The sequence below is a fragment of the Heterocephalus glaber genome, unplaced genomic scaffold (genome assembly GCF_053883595.1).
Source record: "Heterocephalus glaber isolate CG9 unplaced genomic scaffold, H.glaber_assembly_v1.0 deba00001481, whole genome shotgun sequence".
NCBI classification, from domain to species: domain Eukaryota; kingdom Metazoa; phylum Chordata; class Mammalia; order Rodentia; family Bathyergidae; genus Heterocephalus; species Heterocephalus glaber.
Window position 1 is genome coordinate 6,124,937 of NW_028258317.1, and position 23,448 is coordinate 6,148,384.

Sequence of the window (23,448 nt, forward strand, 5' to 3'; positions counted from 1 at the left end):
ACTTTTACCGTTGTGAAGATTCAACATTGACCATCTGGTTATTTATTCTGTTTACTGTAGTTTCTATTCCCAAACGTAGTACTAAATTATGCAAAAATCTTTAAATTATAAAAATGATTCCAGGCCAAAGGTGCTAAATTTCATCTCAAAAGAATATTAAGGAGGACCTAATCATTTCTATGAACATTTGAAGTGTTCACAGATGTGCTATGTGCATTTTGGAGAAAGTCCACAGCTTTTATAAGTTCAAAGGGACTTACGATCCCTCAGATGAATCTGCTTTTAAATATCACATATTTAATTCAGATATTAGCAAATAAAATTGAAAAATTTCTGGAATATTTTTAAATTAATGTTATCATGTTCAACCAGATCTTGACTAGACCATGAATAAAAGCTTTCTTATTCTGAGCTCCCTGGTCATTTCAGTTGTAAAGCTAAGTATCAAAACTTAAGAATAGCGTAATATCTGGGTCCTTAACAATTTCATATCATCTGAACAAATTTATTAATGAATTCCTGTAGAACACATCAAACTTAAATCCTGTATATGTAATTCACAAAGGTGGTGATTGTTCATGCAAAATTAAAGCTGAATCATTTAGTTTCACACACAGAAAAATCAAGATGAGGAAAAAGAAAGGGCACTGTAATATTTCTATAGAAAAAAAGGTTTTCCACAGAAATCCACAAGTTTAAAAACTGCATTTAAGATTTCTATAAGAAAGATTTTCAAAGATTTAAATCTTGGATTAAAATTGGGCTCTTAAAACATGAAATATAATTTGGCTCAAATTTATGAAATTTGAAAATTGTTATTTTAAATTTATAAGTATATACAACATGTTTAGTTTTTGTTTTAAGCTTTAGATTTTCTCTTGGGACATTCAAGGGTCCTGCCTTTTCAAAATGTGGGCTATGTGCTATTAAATAGAGGTGAGTTAAATTCCAAAAGCAGCCACTGTATATGAACAGTGCCTACTTTTCAAAAGGACTAACACGCATTCCTTAGTACACAATGCTATATAAATATGCATTTAAAGCAAAAGGCATTCTATGCTATGAATGTAGAATACACAAGTCTCTACTTTATGCATTTACTGATGAACCCACAATTCTCCAATATATATTCACAGACCATATCTTAACTCTACGTAAGCACTTCTGTCAGATGCAGTGTATGAAAATACAGAAATTAACTGTGTCAGGTGAACTGATAAGCCTTGAGACTCCAAGGATTTTTTTTCCCCATAGCAGCAGTAGAAAAGCAGTAGAGAATTTACATTTTGAAAGGTGGAAGTTTAAAGACTTTTTTGAAGGAAACTTCTCAGAGGCTATGTTAAGGCTATTGGAAACTCCAATTCAAATGAAAGAATACTGACCAATAGTAAAAATTTAAAAAAATAAAATAAAATGTTCAAGTCATCATAGCAGACAGCTCTGGTTTTGCAAATGATCTCACAATATTCCTTTGTATGTTGGGGGATGTTTTGAAATAGCCTTTAGTAGCTAGTGATTGTGCATGGTGAAAATGTTTAAAGCCTCAGAAGCACTGTGTACCCTTGCAAATATTTGGTGCATGCAATTTCTGTTTTGAAGAAGAGGGAGGAAAAAGTATTACTCTGTTTTAAGCAGATCAGGACCAGAATAAAGGGTCAGCCTCCTTACCAGTCCTCTTACCCCAGCCTACCGAGGAGAAATACTGAAACTCCTTTGGGAAGAAAGGAAAGAGAGCTCTTGGTAAATACCAAGGCCAGTGGTATTGGGAAGATTTTATAATCAGCAGGTTAATGCCTTTCCCTGAAAAAAAGGAAAACAGGAGTAAGAGAGCATTTTTATAATGGAGAAACTTATTTCTAGCATAACTTTTAAAGAGATTCAATAAGTGCTTCCATTATAGAAAATATTTGGGGACCATACAGTTTAAGCTACTTAAATTACAGTGACTTAGGACTTAATTATCCTGTAGGATAGAATAAAAACTTTAATCCTGAACATTAACCATTACATTAAATGGTTTAAAAGAACAACCTGTTTTGAGCGCTGCTCATCCATGCAAGGATTATACAATCTCCGTGCCATTGCTAAATTGCTAATGTTTTGTTATTATTGTACTTTAAGCGTCTCATTGTAGACAGGTCTCTTGGATTTACACTGGAATTTAACCTTTTCCCTTTCTATCATATTGTAACAGAGCTTATTTTTGAGGCAGGAACCTAGAAAGTCTAAGTTATGCATCAAAACCCTTACTATCTGATGGCATAAAACATAATGACACTCTGGATACCACTACCATTTACAATAGGAATCCTAACAATAACTCTATAGAGATAGGACTCCTAAATGCAATTTTGAAGAACCATCACAGAAAAAGACAAAAACCACAATACAAAATCAATGGTTTATAAAATTATTCAGGTATCCACATTTCACAGATAATTTTTGTTCTTCATCTATTCTTCTCACTTGGGCAGAAGATGGAAGCAGTGAGCAAATAGCAATAAGGCAGCCCACAGCTAGCTGAAGAATGACTTGCAATGAATGAAAGAAGCAGTGGGAATATCTGAACATAACCTCAAAGCATTGGAACACTTCTAAAAAGCCTCTATGATACTTTATCAAATTAATCAAGGAATGAAGCTCATGTGAGAGTGATATTCCATACATCAGATATCTGTGTGTGCCTGAGTAATATATATGCATATTTGCATATATCTATATGGCACACAAATTTACTTAGGGAAAACAGCCTGGAAATTAATTTGGAACTCGAATGACATGGTTACACATAGATCATAATTTCTAAACACAATGTTAGTAAAACAAAATTTATTTGTAAAACAGGACCTGTTATATAAAATGGCACACAATCAAGTTATACAAAAATACAAAATTTCTGATTACAGTTCTAGTTGCAAATGATAATTAGAAAGCATTCCTGGTGGCTTCCAAATAGCTGAGATTGTGAGCACATGAAACAGGGGGCAGCAAGAATCCATGATGCAGGGATGTCCAAGTGAGTAGAACCTAATTTCCAAGTTCAAGATTTCCATCAGGTCACGTTGGAGGAACACCTCCTAAAATAGCTAGCTCCTGGAATGTCTTCTCTTTGGACACCCATCTTCCAGACTTTTGCCAATTCTAAATTTAGTTCCCAATGTTTCTGAAAGTCCAAAATTGGTGTAGCTATGAAACAATAGTGTTCTGAATTTTCTTACATGATTTGCTCTCTCACCTATTTGGATAATTGTTAGCTACATAATTATATTTATTTCATTCAAATAATATAAAAGTACAGTGACATTGGAGACACTAGATGTTAGATGTTAACTTCTGGAGAATTATTATTTCAAAATAGCTAAGCTCACAAAGTTGGTTTCCAGATCTTGCTAAGATATGAACTATTAATTGTATGTGTGTATGTGTGCATGTGTGTGTGTGTGTATGTGTGTGTTAATCCAGACTCTTATTGCAAATATTCTGGAAAATCAGAAATATTACATGAGCTTTGAAAAGAAACCAAGGCATTTAGCAAATTTTAGCCTAGCTAAAGAACACCAATACTTAAAAAAAATACAATTTACCTTTTGCAGCAATTTAAAGGTCTAACCCTTTGAAAGGAAGCATATTAGCAAACAGCTGCTTATTAAGCCCTAGTGACATTAATTGTATGCATTCCCATAATACCAGTCTAATTCACTGTCCAATTCTGGTTGGAGGCAATGCTTTCTTTCAAAAGATTTTACTTCCATGGAATGATAAAATGTGGAGGCTTTTTTTTTCTTTTTTCTTTTTTTGTACAGAGCCTGTATTTAGTGCAATAAGTTTAAAAAATTTGCTCTGAAATATTTACTTTACATTAACAAAAATAGCTTTTTTTAAAAAAATTGTAACAAAAAGGAGTTATCGCATAAACAGATCATGAATTATTCTTAGCAAATTACACATTTTTTCTTAAAGCATTCACCATTACAATAAGCAGAACAATGGAATATTAGCCATTCATATCTGGTGAGCTTCAGGAATAAAAAAACAAAATAACAACAAGTCCTCAAACCCACCCCCAAACATAAAAAACATTCACACTTGAGGATCAAAACATTAACCAATTCTTCAGTTAAACATTGTAGAACACTGGATAGTCAATGAATTGCCAAAGAGAGGAGCACCTGCCAGTGTATTTTCAGGTTTTATAGCAAGCATTTGAATACAACGGCTGTTTAACCCTAAGCCACTGATGTTCTTCTGAAGCAGAAGCCCAAGCACTGGAATTTTCAATGCTCTATGCTCCACATTTTTGTCCCTTTTAAATTCCTCCTAACATTACTTAATCTACAAATCAATGCACAGAAACTTAAAGGCTAAACTTGCTGGGCGCCCCAGCTTCCTTTCAAATCAGGCACACAAATGTGTGGAGGATGCTACTAAAGTTAAAAAGAAAGACAAATGTAAGAAAAAAGTTTGCATAAGAAAGATTATCTACCCTTTTCATTTTTTCCAACTTTCTTTTATAGAAGCATTAGGGTAAACTACATATACCTGAGGAGTTGGTTACTTTTTAATGTTGGCTGACAAATGTATGAGCTACTAAGAAAATTCCCAGGTTGGCCCACTTGCATGTTTCTAAAAGTAAAATGACATGGCTTTTGATTGGGGGAAAGTGATTGGAGTAATGCCTTATTTATCTGAAAGCACGTGCCTAGTTTTGATATGCTAGGACTTAGGCATCAGTAAAATAAGATCTTGATTTTATACACACATCAGGGAAATTATCCCTGAATAAATTTTAGACAAGAATTTGGTACAACAATTGTATCTAATTTAAGTAACTAAAGTTAAAATCTCCTCTAAGTTATTAAAAATGTTAATCAGATATGAATCTAACATTTCCATTAAGACAATTACAATTGAAAACATTAAATGACGGAAGTTGCCTTGTAAAAGCCACCCGTATGAAAGGAGTACATGTTTGACAAAAATAAGCATAAAAAAGGTATTAAATCCCTGTTCCTTTTTTCTGATTTTGGCTGATTATGTGTGTGTGTGTATATACATATAGATATATGTATATACACACACATACATATACATATATATATACACACACCCACACACACAAATACATAGTTATGTGTATATATTGTTTTGGAATGTCAATGGGTTCCATAACCGTCGGCTAGGTTCAAGCAGAACTTGCTCCCGAAGCCTAGAAAACAAAGTCATACAGAGTATAATCTTAGACAATTACCATTAAAAGGAAATCATGAATGATGATACAAATATACACACGGTCACAAACAGCAACAGGAGAAAACAGATTGGAACTCCTCCTCTGAGCCTATTTTATTGGGGCCAAAATTCCTGGCAATACCGGAAGTTACATTTCCTTCAAGATCATTTCTGAAAAATACATAGCCTACTTCTCTAAACCATATCCCCACAGGGTCCGAGTTTTCCAAGTTTTCACCTGTAAGTCCTTCCCTGTATGACAGCAAGCAAATAGATTTCCCTAAACATCATCATCACATTTGGTAAATTTTTCTAAAATTACTTTCAAAGAACTACAGAAAGACCTCATCAATCTTTAAAGTTTCCTTTCCTTTCCTTGTAAGCTTCTCTTAAGAAAAAGTCCAAGAATAAAACTTGCAGTTCTATTACTTCAATGATCCCCTATCAAAAGGAAAAATTTAAACCTTATTTTCCTGAGCATTATTTTATAGGCTAAAAATAAATCCTATATTAATATATTCCATTAAGAAGAAGCCAGACAGCAGCAGTGTTTCTAGACATATTGCAAAATAGGCATGATGCTCTGTTATAGAACTTCCACCTAAGAGAGTAACACAAGGAAATATAAATAAGTAATTCTAAATTTTACTAATCCCCAAACTTTAGGGGAAATTCCACAGATAATTCTATCTGACACAGAGGATGGTGATAGCAGGGCAAACTCTGATCATGCATACTATGAAAGAGAGAAAGGTAAAGCATGAAGTGTTTAAAAAATAAAGCTATTGTGTAAAATACTTCACACTGCTCTTTTTGGGAGTTTTTTAACCAAAGAATTTTTGCCATTTATCAGTAAGCAAGGAAATGGTGAACATAAAATGGAAGCAAAAACTGAATGAAGGTTTTAATGCATTGTTGGTGGAAAGGGACAGTAGATTAAAACTGAAAATACTATTAGAAAACTTCCAAAATGTTTGGCTTTTGGCAGAATGCCACATAACCAAGATAATTTTCTGTAATTATAGTTTATATAAATTAGGGGTGTAGGTAAGGAAGGAATACTTGCACTCTGTCTGTCACAACTTGTCTACCATTTACTAAGGAGTAATATAGAGACATGCCAGTCCATAGCCAAATGAGCAAACTTTCAGCTTCTCCCTTCTTTAAATATTTATTACTGAAAAATGATTCAGTGGATGTTTCAGTCATTGGAAAGACAGAAAATGTGGGGAAGGCAAGTTTGTATTTTAAGATTTTAGGTACGGTATGTCCTCTTAAATCTTAGGCTTGGGAACTTTATTTCCTCAACAATGAGGACAGCCAAGCATTAGAAGAAAGCCTTCCTCATTTCTTCAAGTCCCATAAGATTGGCAGCACTGTCACTGTGGTCTTAATTAGAACAATACATGCTACAGACATCTGTTATGCTGCATTGAAAACAGAGGAAAACAACTCAGGATTCTCTTACACTGATCAAGTTGGTCAAATGAAAGTAGAATGAATTAACATTAATAAATTTATATTATATAAAAATTCACCAGAGAAAGTTTTCCTTTTCACAAGTAAGCTGGGAGTAGACTAGATGGTCTTACTGAGGGAGAATGTGAGTGTTAACTGAAAATGACATGTGATTGCTACAGAAAAATAGCCTAAGAAACAAAGTACAATCTAGGCAACAGAAGAAATGGTCACCAAAGGGGAAAAGACAGCAATGTAAACAGAACAATATTTTTAAAAAGCAGGAATATGAACTTTAGCAAGTTGAAAGGAATTTCTATTATCATCTTCCAAAATGACAAAAATCAAATGTTCAGTCAGATGAAAACTAAACACTGACAGATTAAAAAAAAGAAAATGGGAAACTGCAGTTTTACCATAGAGACAAAACAATTATCCCCTAGTTCCCTGCACCCTGGTGAAGATGGCTGTTCCTTTCAGCTTACTTTTACAGAAGGTGGTTTCAGCTGTGACAAGAATTCTGCCACCCAAGTGATGGGTAAGCACACAAACAGAAACAGCAGCATGTCTTGAGTGATACAGATAACAAAAGCTTCTCCAGAAGAAGTGTAGTCAGTAAAAACAGAGAGAGAGAGGAAGTGAAAGTGAAATTCTTGGAGGTCGGCTGCCTCCTCATCTCCACCTACCATCGGCTTTAGCTCTCTGGCATCAGCAACGCCTCCCTTACCAGCTTCTTTCATTGCTTTCCTACTGTTTTCCACAAATTCCTGAAAAATATGAACCATATAGCATAAATTCTTGGGCCTTTTCGATTTCAACTGACAGATGAATTCTAAGAAACTCATTTGTTCATTCGGAGGTACAGGGGGATTGAAACTGGGGCCTTCACACTGAACTCCATCCCCAACTCGTTTTACTTTATTTTAAAATTTCATTTTTAAATTTTAATACAGGATCTCCCTAAGTTGCTAAGTTTCCCAGGCTGGGTTCAGAGAATCTGAAGTTCTCTTGCCTTGGGAGGACTACCATTCCCAAAGTGCCAGGATTATACTTGTGAGCCACCAGGCCCAGCTTACATTTACATTTGACTCAATCTCTGCAAATGAATGACCTAAAAGCATTGCCGTAAATAATATTTACTATCATATTTAAGAGTTGTTAAATTAAAAAAAAAAACCCATACAATGTATGTGGGCTGGGGATTTAGCTCAGTGGTTCCGCCACCTGCCTTGCAAGCACAAGGTCCCAAGTTCAATCACCGGTACCAAAAACAGAAACAACAACAACAACAACAACAACAAAATAATTGTTAAATTTGTGGGATTGACCACAATTCTCTCCATCCATTCATTGTGACAAGTGCACTAAGGCTCCAAGAGATAATGCTAATTTTGTCCAAAAGAAAAAATGCCTAATGTTTTTAAAAGATTATTTCCCCATACTTAGATCATTGTTTTATTTTTCCATATCAAATTTAAATAAAACAAGGATAATTTATTTTACAACCCTAAAGACCTAGAAGGTAAAAGCATTAATACTGCTAAGGATGAAGTATTTTTTGTTTTTTAAGCCAAACCATAAATAAACTATCTTAAATGTCTGTCTGGTCTTGACAGAAAACAGGAAGACAGGAGTGTCAATGGGAACTTATGCTTAGAAGGAGTTAAACTGGGAATATGTCCCAAAGGAAACATTCCTAGTCTATCAAAGATTATGAAGCACTTTATTAAATATCCTCATCATTCTTACAGAGAAAACTAAAGGCGGAAAAACTATTGTTCACTCTGCTTTTGATCAGTGGCTTAAAAAACAAAAACAAATCCTTCTTCCAAATTTTTTAATCACAAGAGGGATGAAAGGCTCACAGATCAAATATCATTATTAAAATAACCAGAGAGTATTAATTCAGAATTATGAAAATGTCCAAAATTTACGATGCTCTCAGATTCTGAAAGAGATAATCAGGGCCAAAGAGGTCAGCTAGATCATTTGGAATTTTTACTATTAAAAAAAAATCTAGCTCATTTATTAATATACTTTTTAGATTTAACTGAAAAAAAAATCACTTCTAAAAACGGATATACTAGGGCTGGGGATTTAACTCAGTGGTTCTGTTGCCTGCTTCACAAGAGCAAGGTCCCGAGTTTGATCTCCGGTACCAAAAAAAAAAAGGATATACTATGTCAAAGTATAATATTTATTACCCTCAAGATTAATATCTATTAATAGATTAATATTTATTTTCAAAATAGAAATATTTCACTGCTTAATAATGAAATATTATTAAAAAGCATTTCTAATTTGGTATCATTTAACCTTGATGTAAATAATACTTAAACAATTTTAATGTAGTTCTGAAGTTGTTTAAAAATTTTAATTAAGGTTTATGGCTGCAAAAGCCATAAACTTGTGCAGTATCTGTGTAAAGATTCAGATCTCGACTAATATAAAAATATAAAACAATCTACCAGTCATGAGTCTGCTACCTATACTTTCTATAAAGCACTTTCCATTCTGCATGGCATATTTATGATGAATTTCAGAGTTGGCAACAGTAGCATCTGGAAAGGTGGTAGACAGAGAAAAGCAGGTAGGCACTACGATCTGGGAAGCAGATTTTTTGTCTTTAAGCATCATTTCAGGAAAAGGCGCTTAGAACATCAGTGATTTAGTGTTCTGATTCAAGGGTTAGAAAGCATTTTTAAAAGTTCATTCAAGCTGGGCATAGTGGTGCATGTCTGTAATCCCAGCACGCTGGGAAGCTGAGGCAGGAGGATCACAAGTTTGAACCCTATCTGGACAACTTAGCAAGAATGTCTCAAAACAAAAAAAAAATAAGAAGGGCTGGGGATATAGCTTAGTGCAAAGGCCCTGGGTTCATTTCCTAGCACTACACACATACCAATGGATTTTAAAAAGTGTATTAAAATTTGTGTAGCTGCAGAGAGAAGGGCAGCAGGGTGGAATATTGTGTATCTGGGACAACTAATGAGTAATGCTCCACCTAGGTGGATCTGAAATTCCAGGAGGATCTTCTTCGATGGTTTCTCTAAGATTGACTTCATTCAGGAGTGCTACTGGTTTAATTCTAAATTACTGTTCCATATAATAAGAAATTAAACATAGAAAAAGTTTAGCAAAATATTTTTATTAGTATTTTTATTTATCCTTCATGTTGTAGAGGACATTTGAATTACTTACCATTAGCACTTTATCCATATAGAACTCTCTGCCAGGGCTCCCATCATTGTACTTTGTATCAATGGCAAAACACAAGAATAATACATCCACTACCATTTCGTAAATGGACAGGAAGCAATGAGCGACTAGGAAAGCAAAGAGGCAGACGATGATCAGAGGCAGCACCCATACTGTGTAATCCTGCTGGTAGTTGAGCAGCATAATCCCAGCCAAACCTGTGCTGCAGACTATCAGCACCTGAAGAAGAGAGAGCAAAGACCACGGTTAATATTCTACTATTAAAAAAACACTATTTCTTTGTCATTTGCAGGCTTAAAATTCTCTTCACTATTTATAAATGATGACTATAAATGGTCATGGCATTTCAAATTAAGAAGTACAAGCCAGGGGCCGGGGATTTAGCTCAGGGGTTCTGGCGCCTGCCTCTCAAGCTCAAGGTCCCGAGTTCAATCCCTGGTACCAAAAAAAAAAAGTAGAACAATCCATATGTACCCATGTACAAACAGTTGTTCTTATGTAATATAAACTAGAAAATTATACTTTATGATTCTGATTTACATTGAAGATAATCAAGTTTTCCAAATGTTAACACCATTCCTGAAAACTTCACATATTTAGACTTTGTGTTAATTTTAAGGTAAATTTATGTATATTTGAGCAAAAAATTACATGTACCCTTAGCACTCAGAAAAACATTATTGACACTGGTACTGGATATATTTTTTGAAGCACTCTTACATATATGAAATAGTATATAAACAAATAAAAGTTCATCACTAATATTTATAGTATCATTATAAATGCTTCATATAATTTCATCTTATGGGAGAATTAAAGTTTACTTAATCATTCTCCTACTCTAAGAGATTTTTATTATTTTCAGATATACATGATGCTGCAACAAACATCTCTATTCTTAAAACTTTTCCTTGTTTCATTTTATTTTATATAGAACATATACATTTTAAAAAAATTTCCATGATAGTTCACAGATTTAAACTCTCTAAAAGGGATACAAAAAAATCCATGTTAAAATAAAATAGACAATGTTTATTATTAAGGATCATCAGCTGCAATGCTTCATCATTACATATGAAGCACTTTAAATTTTTTGTGGTTTTTAGTTTTAAATTTTTATTAATAAATGTAGTCCACAATGATTACGTTCATTGAGGAGTTGGTTCATGTATGTAACATATCTTAATTCTTTTTTCATGCCCTTCCCCTCCTCCTTCCCTCCATCTCTTCATCATCTTCCCTTTTGCAAAAAGATATCTCCCTGAATGTTTTATTTCAGCTTTTCAAAAATCCTATAAATGGTTTGTGGAAAACATTATCAACTCCATTTCATAGACTAGAAAACATGCTCAGTGATCCTAGCCAACCTACCTAAGGTCACAGTAGAGAAAAGAAGTTTCCACTTATGTAATGGTCTTATGATGCCGACCCCAGTGCACTTTTCAGGTAAAAAAGCATACACTTGTACACTGACATAGAACAGTAATGGGTTATACTGAATCCTAGGCACACTATTCCCCCCATCCTTTACTAACCCTAGGAACCAGATTTAAATAAAGGAAAAGAATACTCTAGAGTAACAGCCACATTTTTTTTATTTAGTGCTGAGGACAAGCAGTCTTTTGCATGTTCCCCACTATTTATCAACATCAAAGTAGCTCTCATTAACTGTTATCTTAACCATTAGTTACAATGCACTAGATGATTCATTGGCTAAGCTATAAATTGATTCCTCTCCCAGGTACTTTTATGGAACAAATCTGGGTATTCCCAAGCTTTGGAAGGCTCCTTGCACCGTTTCTGTGGCAGCATACTACTTATGAATCATCTCTTATGGTGGCTTACTTTCTGGAATGATTTCCACAGATGGTTAATTATCTCCATTTTCTTTCTTTCTTTTTTTTTTTTTTTTAAGAGTAGGAAAAATTTATTGAGAGAAAGATAGCTTCTGTCTAAGAGACAGAAGAGGAACTGGAAAGTGGGTTGCCCGGGGACTCTGTTTCCCAGGGGATTTTTATGGAGCAAAGCCACGAGGTAAGGTGGGTTTAAGGTGGGACAAAATTATAGCCAATTAGTAAGATTATAAAAGTCACTTAGGTAATATTGATCCATTGGGAAATCACAAGGTGGGTATGAGGTAGGTCAAAACTATGATCAACCATTAAGAATACAACAAGTATAGTCACTTAGGTAATATTGATTAAATGGGGATCAAATGAGGAAGCAAGTCACGTAGCAAGTGTACAAGGTCTCCATTTTCTTTTACTCCTGTGATCTCAATTTACAGTAAGTTATTTCTTATAACTGTCTTCAAATTTTATACATCTACCCCATGGAAAGGTTGGAGTTCTTTATGCTCTCATCATGCCATTAAAAATTAAATCATATTTAAAATGTTAAAGTCAATTATAGGAACAAGGTATGGTCCAAACAAAGCAGATGTTGAGACAAAAAGCTGTTGAGATGGAAGTCTGGCTATTACATCACATGAGAAACAACTTAAAGAACTAGTGATCATTAGTAAAACAAAAAGTCAAAGAAATATAATAATTACTCTCAAATATAATGGAAGGGTATCATGCATTTACTCTAACAGAAGATACATTAATGGTTCTCAAACTATAGAGAGGCTAGGAATGCCAGATTGTCTGGTTCTGAACTGAAGCCCAGCAACATACACTTTAGAAGTATCTTAGGTACTAAAAAAGTCCACAACTTACATCTCGAGAAGCACCAGTCTAGATTAAAAAACAAAACAAAACAAAAAAACCCTCTGTAGTGGGATACACATGCCTTTTTACAGACCGAGTACCCAAGCTGCAACCCAAAACCCACTTACTTATCGCAAAGTGCCAACACTGCAATTAAACCTGAACACTGAGGTTTTAGTTTAGAATAAAAAACTACTTAACTGCTGCTCAGCTGCTACAGCAACTTGGCTCTCTTGCTGACAGAAGGCTATGTGTGCGTGCTGCAGCATGTGTGCCGTAGGTTCACCACCACTCCCCTAGGGAGGATTCAATGGGATTATCTGGGATTTCTATTTATATTTCTTTTTTGGTATGTCACATAATGCAGAGATTAATAAAAGCTGTACATATATCATTAACATATAAAGAAACATATTTGGGAATTGAGTTCAAACTTTATATTATTCTAACAGAATACATAATTTTAAAAGTTTTGATACTTCTGTTCTGGAAGATAAATTGATGAGAATGCAGCAGAAGAGATGCAAATACAGGGTAGGACATGCAGGAAGGAGAGGAAGCTAGTTTGGGAGCCAGAAAGGTGAAGACTTGAATTATAGAGTTAATACTTCAATTTGTGACTCTAAGTAAGTTAATCTTTTTGAGCCTGTTTTTCCAACTTTAAAGAGACATAACAATGCACCTCATAATTATTGAAATAAACATTCTGAAACATTTCATTCAATGCCTGGCAATGTTCCATATTTCCTTCTTTTCTTTTTCTTTTTGCCTCCATTAATGACTTCACTTTCCCCCTGGGTTCTATATTTTGAAAGACTTTACTTACCAGTAAATAGTATTTATAAGCAATAATTCATATTCTAATTTTATTAATCCAAGTCAAATAAGTGTCAATTAGAAGATATAATTATTGTGAGAAAAGTTATTGCCAAACAGAAGTAAAATATAGACACTCTCATTTAACAACCGAGTTTAGTTCCTGGGACTAGATCATTAAATGAATTGTTCACTAAATGAGGAATTGCATATAGTATGTACATTACAATATTCAGAATAAAGAAATGGTCAAAGGAAACTCCAACTTGATGACTTTGTTTTTATTTACATAACTCTTGCATGCAGTACCATAATGTATAACAGAACATAAAACTACGGTACTGTATTGTACAATACAATCAGAAAAATTAAGTACTATATAAACAGTCTGTACAAAAAAAAAAGACACTGAAGCTCTATAAACTAGATGTACAGAACCATAAAAAAAAAGATTGTCAGAGCGGAGAGTCATCAGTGTGAACAGCGCCCCTTGGTGGTAAATCCGAACAATTAAACAAGGGATTAAGTCATTAAACAAGGAATATCTGTAGTTTTGATGCAGGGGACTAGGGCATGGCTAAAATCACATGGGAAAGTAGGGTTAATTACAAAATCCTAGGACACATGTGCAGAACAGTTCCCAAAGCTCTGCATTTGGACTTCTCACAAGAACTCCAGCAGGTTTTCAACAGGGTGGCCAAGACTGTATGCCAGCCTCAGGAGTGGGTCATACAAAAGGGACAATTGCCACTAAGCTCTTCACTACTATGTTCTTTCAAAATAGTTCACCCTTATGCTGTAGAGTGTACTTCTTTTTCTACTTTTACTTGGTCCAAATTCACTCTGCAGAGCCTTTTTTTTTTGATACCAGAGATTGGACTTTGGACCTCGCGCTTGCAAGGCAGGTGGCGGAATCACTGAGCTAAATTCCCAGCCCAGCAGAGCCTTTTATTTTCATACTTTTAATAAATATGAAACACTGCTACTGTTTGCACTTGTCTTGACCAATTCTTTGCTTGGGACAGAAAGAACCTAAAAAACCACCTCTAGAAAGAGACTCTAGCACCGCAAAACCTAGTAACAGTTTCATATAGAAGAAACTGAAGTTCTGCTTTTTGGGGAAGAGAGCTTTATTGGGGCAAATATCAGTATCTTTTGGACTTAAAAATATTTGAGGACTGGTAAGTCTCTATTGTTATCTTTAGGACCATATAGGTCATTGATCACAGGTCACAAGCCACTAAACTAGAGGAGCTATGGTCCCTTCCAAATCGAATTCACCATTCATAAAAACTGCTGTGGCTCCACAGAAATTAAACCTACCAAATTATCTTTTTGTTTTCTTTTGAGTTTTAAGGCTTTTACAACTGAATTTAAAAGTTTGAGGTAACTGCAAATTCACATGCAGCTGTAAGAAAAGAGTGGTTCCAGGTATCCCTTGTAAAACTATAGTACAATACCACAGATAGAATATTGCTGCTCATACATCAAGATACAAGGATCTTTCACTTTGGCCCTTTTATAGCTATTCCCACTCACTCCCAACTCGATCAGTAAATGAGCAACCACAAATCTGTTTGTTTCTGCAATGTTATTTTTCAAATAATGTTATATAAATGAAATCACACAGTATTAATCTTCTGGGATTGGATTTTTCTCATTCAGCACAATTCTTCCAAGATTCACTCAAATTGTTGCCTGTATTAATAGTTAGGTCACTGATATTGTCTTTTATAATGTTTCCTATGACTACCGATGCAGAAATTACTTCTGCCCATTAGCAGCCATTCAATTTTAATAAAAGAAACTCCCTTCAAAAGATTTACTGAATTAATGATCAGAACTGTATTTCCAAGAAAGGGAAACTAGGGAATCTTCAATGTTAAACACCTAAAACATACTGTTTTCCTTTATTTATCTTTTTGGACGTCTTAATTTTATAACTTTATGGTTTTAAAAGTGACTTTTAGAAACTCCACCAAAAGACTTCTAGACTTAATTGACAGATTCAGTAGAGTAGCTGGATACAAGGTCAACACTCAAAGAACAACAGCATTCTTGTACACATATAACAGACTCATTGAGAAAGAAATTAGGGGAACAATTCCTTTTACAATAGCATTAAAAAAAAAAGAAATATCTAGGAATCAATCTAACAAAGGAAGCAAAAGACCTCACACTTAAAACTACAGCACTCTGAAAAAAGAGACTGAAGAGGATACAAGAAAATAGAAAGACATCCCTTGCTCCTGGGTAGGAAGAACCAATATAGTGAAAATGGCCATACTTCCAAAATTGCTATATAGATTTAATGAAATGCCAATTGAAATTCCAATATATTTCACAGAACTAGAGAAAACAATCCAAAAATTCATTTGGAACCATAAGAGACCTAGAATAGCTAAAGCAATCCTAAGCAACAGAGACATGGCTTGGGGGTATCACAATCCCCAACCTGAAACTATACTACAAAGCTACTGTGATAAAAACAGCATGGTACTGGCAAAGAAACAGACCTGAGGATCAGTGGAATAGATTAGAAGATGCAGAAACAACTCCAGACATACTCAGCCACCTCATCTTTGACAAAGGAGCCAACTACCCTCATTGGAGGAAAGATAGCCTATTTAATAAATAGTGTTGGAAAAACTGGATTTCAACCTACCAAAGATTAAAACTACACCCATATCTATCACCATGCACTAAACTAAGATCAAAGTGGATTAAAGATCTAAATATTAAAACAGGAACACTAAACTTGCTGGAAGATGAGTTAGGTAGAACTCTTGAAGGCACTGGCATAAGAAAAGACTTTATGAACAAAAGCTCAGCAGCACGGGAACTAGCACAATGAATCAACAACTGGGATCTTATCTTATTAAAATGCTTCTGCACTGCAAGAGAAATGACCGGCAGACCTAAGAGACAACCTACAGTATGAGAAAAAAATTTTAGCAGCTGTACGTCAGACAAAGGACTGAATACATAAAGAACTGAAAAAAATATATCTAGAATATATAAAGAACTGAAAAAAATCAGACCTCCCAAATTCAAAGACCCAATTCAAAAATGGGCATCTGAAATGAATAGACATTAAAAGAAGTAAAAGCTGCAAATAAATATATCAAAAAATGTTCAACATCACTGGTCATTCAAGAGATGCAGTTGAAAACAACACTGAGAGTCCACTTCAGCCCAGAAAGAATAGCTGCTATCATGAAATCAATCAATAACAAATACTGGTGGGGGTGTGGGGAGAAAGGAACCCTCCTCCATTGTTGGTGGGAGTGCAGACTAGTGCAACTACTGTGGAAATCAGTATGGAGATACCTCAAAGAACTAGGACTAGAAGTCCCATTTGACCCAGCTATTCCTCTGCTGGGTATCTTCCCAAAAGAATTAAAAGAATCATACCACAGCAATATATGTGCCCTCATGTTCATAGCAGCACAATTTGTGATAGCTAAAACTTGGAAGCAGCCCAAATGCCCAACAACTGGAAACTGGATAAAGAAGATGTGGTTTTTTATAAAATGGAGTACTACTCAGCCATAAAGAATGAGAAATTAGAGACATTTATAGCTAAGTGCATGCATATTGAGGCCATACTTTTAAGTGAAATAAATAGGACACATGTGTAAATACCGAATAGTTTCTCTGGTGTGAGAAACTGAAAGTGTAAATAAGGATTGAAATGATTAAAATGAATAATTGATAATTTGAAATAGGAAGAAAAGGTCCAAAGAGGTAGGGGAAGTGGGAGGGGAAGGGGAAAGGAAAGAAGGGAAAGGAAAAAGTATAAGAAAGGGAAAAAAATGGAAACAAAGTGTTTGTAAATAGGGAAGGGTGGAGGGGGTAAAGGAACCACAGGGAATGGGGAAAAAATAAGAACCAAGATACATCATGTACAGGCATAAGTACCCAATGATAAATCTAAACATATTGTATACCTGAAATGTACCAATAAAAGAATTTAAGCAAAAAATGAAATAAAAAGTGAGTTTTAGTAATATCATTATTTGTTAAAGTTTATTAGCACTTGTATATAGTACATAAGTATTACTGGGGAGTTGGTACATGTACATAACACATCTTACTTCTTTTTTCCCCTTTCTCCCACCCCTTCCTCCAGGGGACTATTATTGTTATTAAAAATATTTTTCTGAAAAATGACAATGCACATCAAGAACACTAATTAATTGCAGTTCTAGGATTTTAGGATTCAAGTAAGCCATAAATGATGTGGATAAGGATTTATACAAAAGTTTTTCACAGCAGCATACCTCAGATTAATAAGAACTTGAGAGCAGCTCAACTATAAAAATAAAACAAACCAGGTGACTGGTTAAATAAATGATACAATAAGTGTGTATGCATGCTTAGAAAATTTTTATTAAAATAGGAAATGCTCATTAACATAATACCAAGCGAAGAGTGGGCTATTCCACTGGATTTTAAATAGTATTTGTGGACTAGTATACAATAACACATTACTACTAAGTCCTCCAAAAATAGTTGTTGAATGAATAAAAGGATGTGAAAAACCTAAGAAAAAAATCTGACAAGTAACTAGACTGCTGAAAAACTCAAAAGCCAATTTAAAAAAATTATATTTTATCAACTATATATTTTTCATTATAAAAGGAATGCATATTCAATATAGAGAATGGTCTTAATGGTAAAGTAGGGTGAGAGGCTTGAAGCCATCTATATTTTCAATATCCAAATGCTAACATTTTGAGATGTTAATTTTAATTTTTTTCTTATGCACATTTTAGTTAATTAATTTTTTGGTGGTACTAGGGATTAAATACATCCTCTACCACTGAGCCACATCCCAGTCCTTATATGCACATTTTTAAACAGTATTGTGATGGTGTAGTAGTTTTACTCAGCTTTTTCATTTACTAAATTATATGCCTTTTTCATCATATTATAAACTCATAATAAGAAACAGTGTAAGCCAGGCATGGTGGCATATGCCTGTAATCCCAACACTTGGGAGGTTAAGGTAGGAGGACTGAGTTTGAGGTCAGCCTTGCTGCATAGCAAGTTCAAGGCCAGCTTGGACTACACAGCAAGACCCTCTGCCAAGAAACAAAACAAACAAATGAAGAAAAAAACACAAAATAAAACAAAAACTCAAAAGCCAAACCAAAGCAACAACAAAACAATTCCAAACAAAAAACCAAAATGGCTTAACAGGTGAATAATAGTCTACTGGCTATTACACCCAACCATTTCTCTATTGTCAGGCATTAGATTGTTTATTGTTGGTACTATTTAAATGATGCTGTACTTTATTTTTCCTGTATTTAAAACTATTTCCCGGGGTAGATTATTATCATCAGAAATGAATCAAAAGGATTTTTAAAAAAGGACCAATGGCAAATTTAAGTGTCTGTTGAGGTAATTATAGCACACAATGATTAATCTTAGAATTTTGACAGGCTTGAGTTTGAACTCTAGCTCTACCATGTTTATTTCTCTAAATTTGGGTAACTTAATTAGCTCTCTAAACTCTGATTCCTTCTATAATAAAATGAAGATAACTGTAGTGGGTCAACTTTTGGGGAAGGCCAGTATGACACTTCACTAGAGCACTTCAGTCAAGGGCTGAGGCCCTAGAAGTGTCTCAGAGTTTACTGACATCATCAAAAATTGCCACTTAGTGTATTTTTCTCCTTTTTGTCTTTAAATAGCTTCCTTTTTCCCTTTTGAAAAATTACTAGGTATAGTTATATGGTTTTAGTCTACATTGCTTCATCTTTTTTAGCTCTAGGGATAATTTATATAATCAGAAATAAGACAATCTGAAGCCTTCCTGAATCTGCACAGCATGTAAACAATAAAAATGTGGGAAAGTGTTCTCTGTCCTTAACTGAGACTAACTCACATTATTTTCACTATAAACCTTTTTCTCTCATGTAAAAACATAACAATAACAACTTCATTATAATATAAATTTAATTACAAATTCCAAAGTAACTGCAGTTTTATGCTTAACTCTTTTCAGACAACAGTTGCTTAAGAATACAGTGCTATGCTTCTCCATAATGAAAACATTTTTCTTTTCAAAAACATTTTATCTTTTTAAAGTTTTAATGTAATATAAGTAGATATTAGTAAGGAAAATATAAAAACACTCTGTGCTTCTACGAAAAAATAAGACAAAATTTCATAACAAAATAATTAGAAAATAACAATAGTTAATACACTGCATATCATGATCTTAAAGGAATGGCTAAAATGTTAGAGTACAAGTCACAGACAAAAAAGACTCTCTCTTACCAAGAAGAAACAAACAAATAAAAGAACAAAACTTTCATCATTTTAAAGAAATGAAGTTGGCTGGAGCAGCCTCAGTGTTCATTAGTAAGAGAACATTTAAGAATAGTATATGATAGAATACTGAACATTGGGATAATAAATAATTATGAAGTTACCAAAGCAAGAAGGAAAATGTATATGATACATTGTGAAGTACAAAGGGTAGGACAAACAGGTATGCATGTTATGGCTGTTACACTATAGAAATACAAGCCCATGAAATAACACTGCAAAGGAACATACAGAAATGATAAACATAGGTTAAACTGGTGGTATTACATTTTATTCCTTTCTCATTGATTTTCACATTTTCTGAGTATTTTATAGTCTGAAATGCAGATAGGATAAAATTTAATTATAATGCTATTTATTATTTTGTAGATTTTAATAGTATAGAATAAACTGTTTCTTCTCAGATACTTCTATGGACAGTACAGGTCTCATTCCCTTATAGCTCTATTTATTTTATTTTATTCAGATATTTTTATAGGGCTTGGGATTGAGCCTAGGACCTTAACCATGCTAGACAAGCATTCTACCACTCTACCACTGAGCTGCATCCCCAGCCCTAGCACCATTTTAAAATGATGTATATGCAATAGCAGCTAACATTCACTAAAACTTAATATGGTAAAACACTGTCCTAGATAACCTATGTATAGTATCCAGTCTAATCTTCATAACATCTACGAGTTTGGCTGTATTATTATCTTAATTTTACAAAAGAGCAAATGGAGGCACAGAGAAGTTCTATAATCTGTCTCAGATCACACAGCTTATTAGTAAGCAATAGAGCCAGGATTTAAATCCATGAGGCTCCAGATGTAGTCCTACCCCTAATCACTACCTAGACTGTTACTTAATTCTTTATAGTTCAAAATATTTAAGGAGAAAATTGGGCAAATTACTCTCTTTGTGCCTCAGTTTTCTGTTAATTTCTTGGAAAACAACTTACCTTATAAATTTGGGGGGATTAAATAAATGTAATATATGGCAGGAACATAGAAAAATATCTGACCATTATGAAAGGATTTGCAAATGCTTGCTGTATGTTAAATTACTTTTAGTTTTTTGTTGACTTACACATTTTTAAAACTGAAGGGCAAAATTTACTTAACCAATATACTTGTCTCAGGCAATATACTTGGTCTTACCTTGCCTAGGAATAACATGAAATCTCCCACTGTGTTTATGGCAGCCACGCGCAAAGCATTCTCCACCAGAATGACAAAGGCATCCTTTGCTGAAGTGCAGAAGTTGGTGCTGTTGATAGCTGTGGCTGTGTATGCATTCTGATAAAAGCAAGAGCAGTATTTCCATCAATTAACTTTTAAAGATGTAAACTATGCATGATAAAACACTGATTTTAAGAATATTTCAGAGTCAAATCTGTGGTTTTAATAAGGTACAAATAGAGTCTGAGGACAAAGAAAAGTAATATATTTTTTCAAAAAGCTGACAGGGTAAAAAGAGCCTTTTAGGGGCTGGGGATTTAGTTCAGTGGCACCGTGACTGCCTGAAAAGCACAAGGTCCTGAGTTTGATCCCTGGTACCAAAAAAAAAAAAAGAGCCTTTGGATAAGTTGAATAAGTTTTAGTCCTGTAAAAATACTATTACTGGGCCGGGGATTTAGCTCAGTGGTTCCACCTCCTGCCTCGCAAGCACAAGGTCCTGAGTTCGATCCCTGGTACTAAAAAAAAAAAAATACTATTACCTCTTCTGTGTATTGTCCTGAAAGAATTAAAGACATCATATTACAGCGACACATGCATACCCATGTTTATAGTAGCACAACTTATAATAGCTAAATCCTGGAAGCAGGCCATAGATCCATCGATAAATAAAACGTGGTATATATACACAATGGAGTATTACTCAGCCACAGAGAAAGATAAATTCGAGTAATTTACAGAAAAGTGGATAGATCTTGAGACCATAATGCTAAATGAAATAAATCAGACACAGGAGGTTAAATATTGCATGGTTTCTCTTATGTGAGAAACCCAAAATATAATTAATTTAAAGGACAAAATAAAAGATGGTAGGAAACAAAAGTCTTTGTGGAGATGGGAAGAGACTCTAGGGCTAGGGGAAGATGGGAGAGCAGGGAGAGGAAGAGGAAAGAAAACCTGATGCTCTATGTATATGTACGAATTCCCCAAGATGAATGTAATTACCATTGCAGACATATACTAATGAAAAATAAAACTACTATTAAAACACACACACACACACACACACACCCCTTCCCAACATCTTAATTTCTTCCCTGTCTTAGTAAATCAAACAATTTAATCTTTCCTAAATGTCTCAGGTTCATAATTTTGAGTAATTATGAATTGAGTAATTCATGTAACAGTGCTGCTTTATAAACTGGACATAATGTGGACATCAAGTTGCTGGGGTGTTTTATCTGGAACACTTACCACATCCTGGTGGCTTTCTTTTTGCTGTTATTTCTCACACCTACTTGCTGCATGGTATTTTACAGCACTTCTCTTCCTAGGAACATGATCCCAAATCTCCTTTAATACAGTAGCTTTTCTTTATTAGTTTGAGTGGGGATGACACTGCCTCCAGCTCTGGGGGGTGGGTCTTCATTGACGTGAGCCAATCAGCATGCTCTACCCACTTGGCCATGATAATTGGTTTAGGTGTTGGTACATAAGTCAATGAAAGTAAAAGATGTATTTTCTGGGGGATTCCTGGAAAGAGGTTCTTCTTCATAGCCCTTCTAACAACATAATGGGAAGAGCTGCTGCTAGAGGTCAGTTGAAACCAAGGGTAAAGCCAACACCACAGAAGGCAGAGCAAAGAGAAACTAGGTACTTGAACTTGGTGACAGTATCTGTATCCCCCAGAAAGCTGAGGGACCAACTAGCCAGCTTTCTGGACTTTTCAGTTATAAAAGCTAATATACTGCTAATAAACTTCCCCTGCTCCCTCACTCCTTCATTTAGGGTAGACTTAGTCGGGCTTTCCACCTCTTCTAATACCTCGTCTTCAACAAACTAATAGCAATAGACTATTTTTTTCTATTCTTTTCTCTATGACATTCTAGACCAGCATTGCTGTTTTCTGAGAAATGTAACTGTTACACCATTAAATACATCTGAATCTTAGGAAGGGAAGTGAGTTTGTGACTCAAATTTTGGTCCCAAGGAATTTTGGTTTTGTGCTGACAAAAATCACTGCTGTGAGCAAAATGTTGTAATTTCTAGAAAACTGAACACGAAGTTTTCACTCTTTACACTGTGTTGTCTATAAAGCTTTAAATGTGGAACCTACAAGAGATGATCTTTAATTTATGAGTGTTCTAATCACATGCTTGTTATTAGGAGCTTGGTATGGAGATGAGGTCTGAGTTATCAAAACTTAATTTGCCATTATATGATAATATTGACTAAAAAAGCAGAACATTTGAAAGCTGAGGACAGCACAATAATGAATAAATTGCTACCTGTACTTCTTAAACTTTTTTCAGTAATGCAGCAGTAGGAAATTACAGCATTCTTTGGGAAATACAGTATGACTCTGATATATAGAATTTCATATAAATGAGGTAATTTACTATCAGAATACATCACTATAGTATGTTAGGTCTTTTATGTCAAAAGCTAATATATAAAATATTTTTAAGGATTCATACTATTAAATTTTTTCATTAGCATCCATTAGCTACTTG

At 34.3% G+C, this 23,448-nt stretch overlaps 1 protein-coding gene across 7 annotated transcripts in view; it reads right to left on the reverse strand.

Annotated features, from left to right (window-relative positions):
- Positions 1 to 23,448, reverse strand: part of Slc44a1 (solute carrier family 44 member 1) — a 487,317-nt gene that overhangs the window by 42,041 nt on the left and 421,828 nt on the right. For 4 of the 7 annotated variants that reach the window (XM_087184208.1, XM_087184209.1, XM_087184207.1 and 1 more), the window contains 4 exons: positions 20,918 to 21,055; positions 9,889 to 10,125; positions 7,374 to 7,454; positions 2,815 to 5,206 (listed from right to left, as the gene is read on the reverse strand). In XM_087184208.1, coding sequence (XP_087040334.1) covers positions 5,183 to 5,206; positions 7,374 to 7,454; positions 9,889 to 10,125; positions 20,918 to 21,055 — 480 coding nt within the window. In that variant the 3' untranslated portion in view covers positions 2,815 to 5,182. Of the gene's footprint in view, positions 1 to 2,814; positions 7,455 to 9,888; positions 10,126 to 10,947; positions 12,914 to 20,917; positions 21,056 to 23,448 lie in introns of those variants that run through there. The other 3 variants (XM_087184206.1, XM_004848185.3, XM_087184210.1) reach the window with 3 other exon arrangements.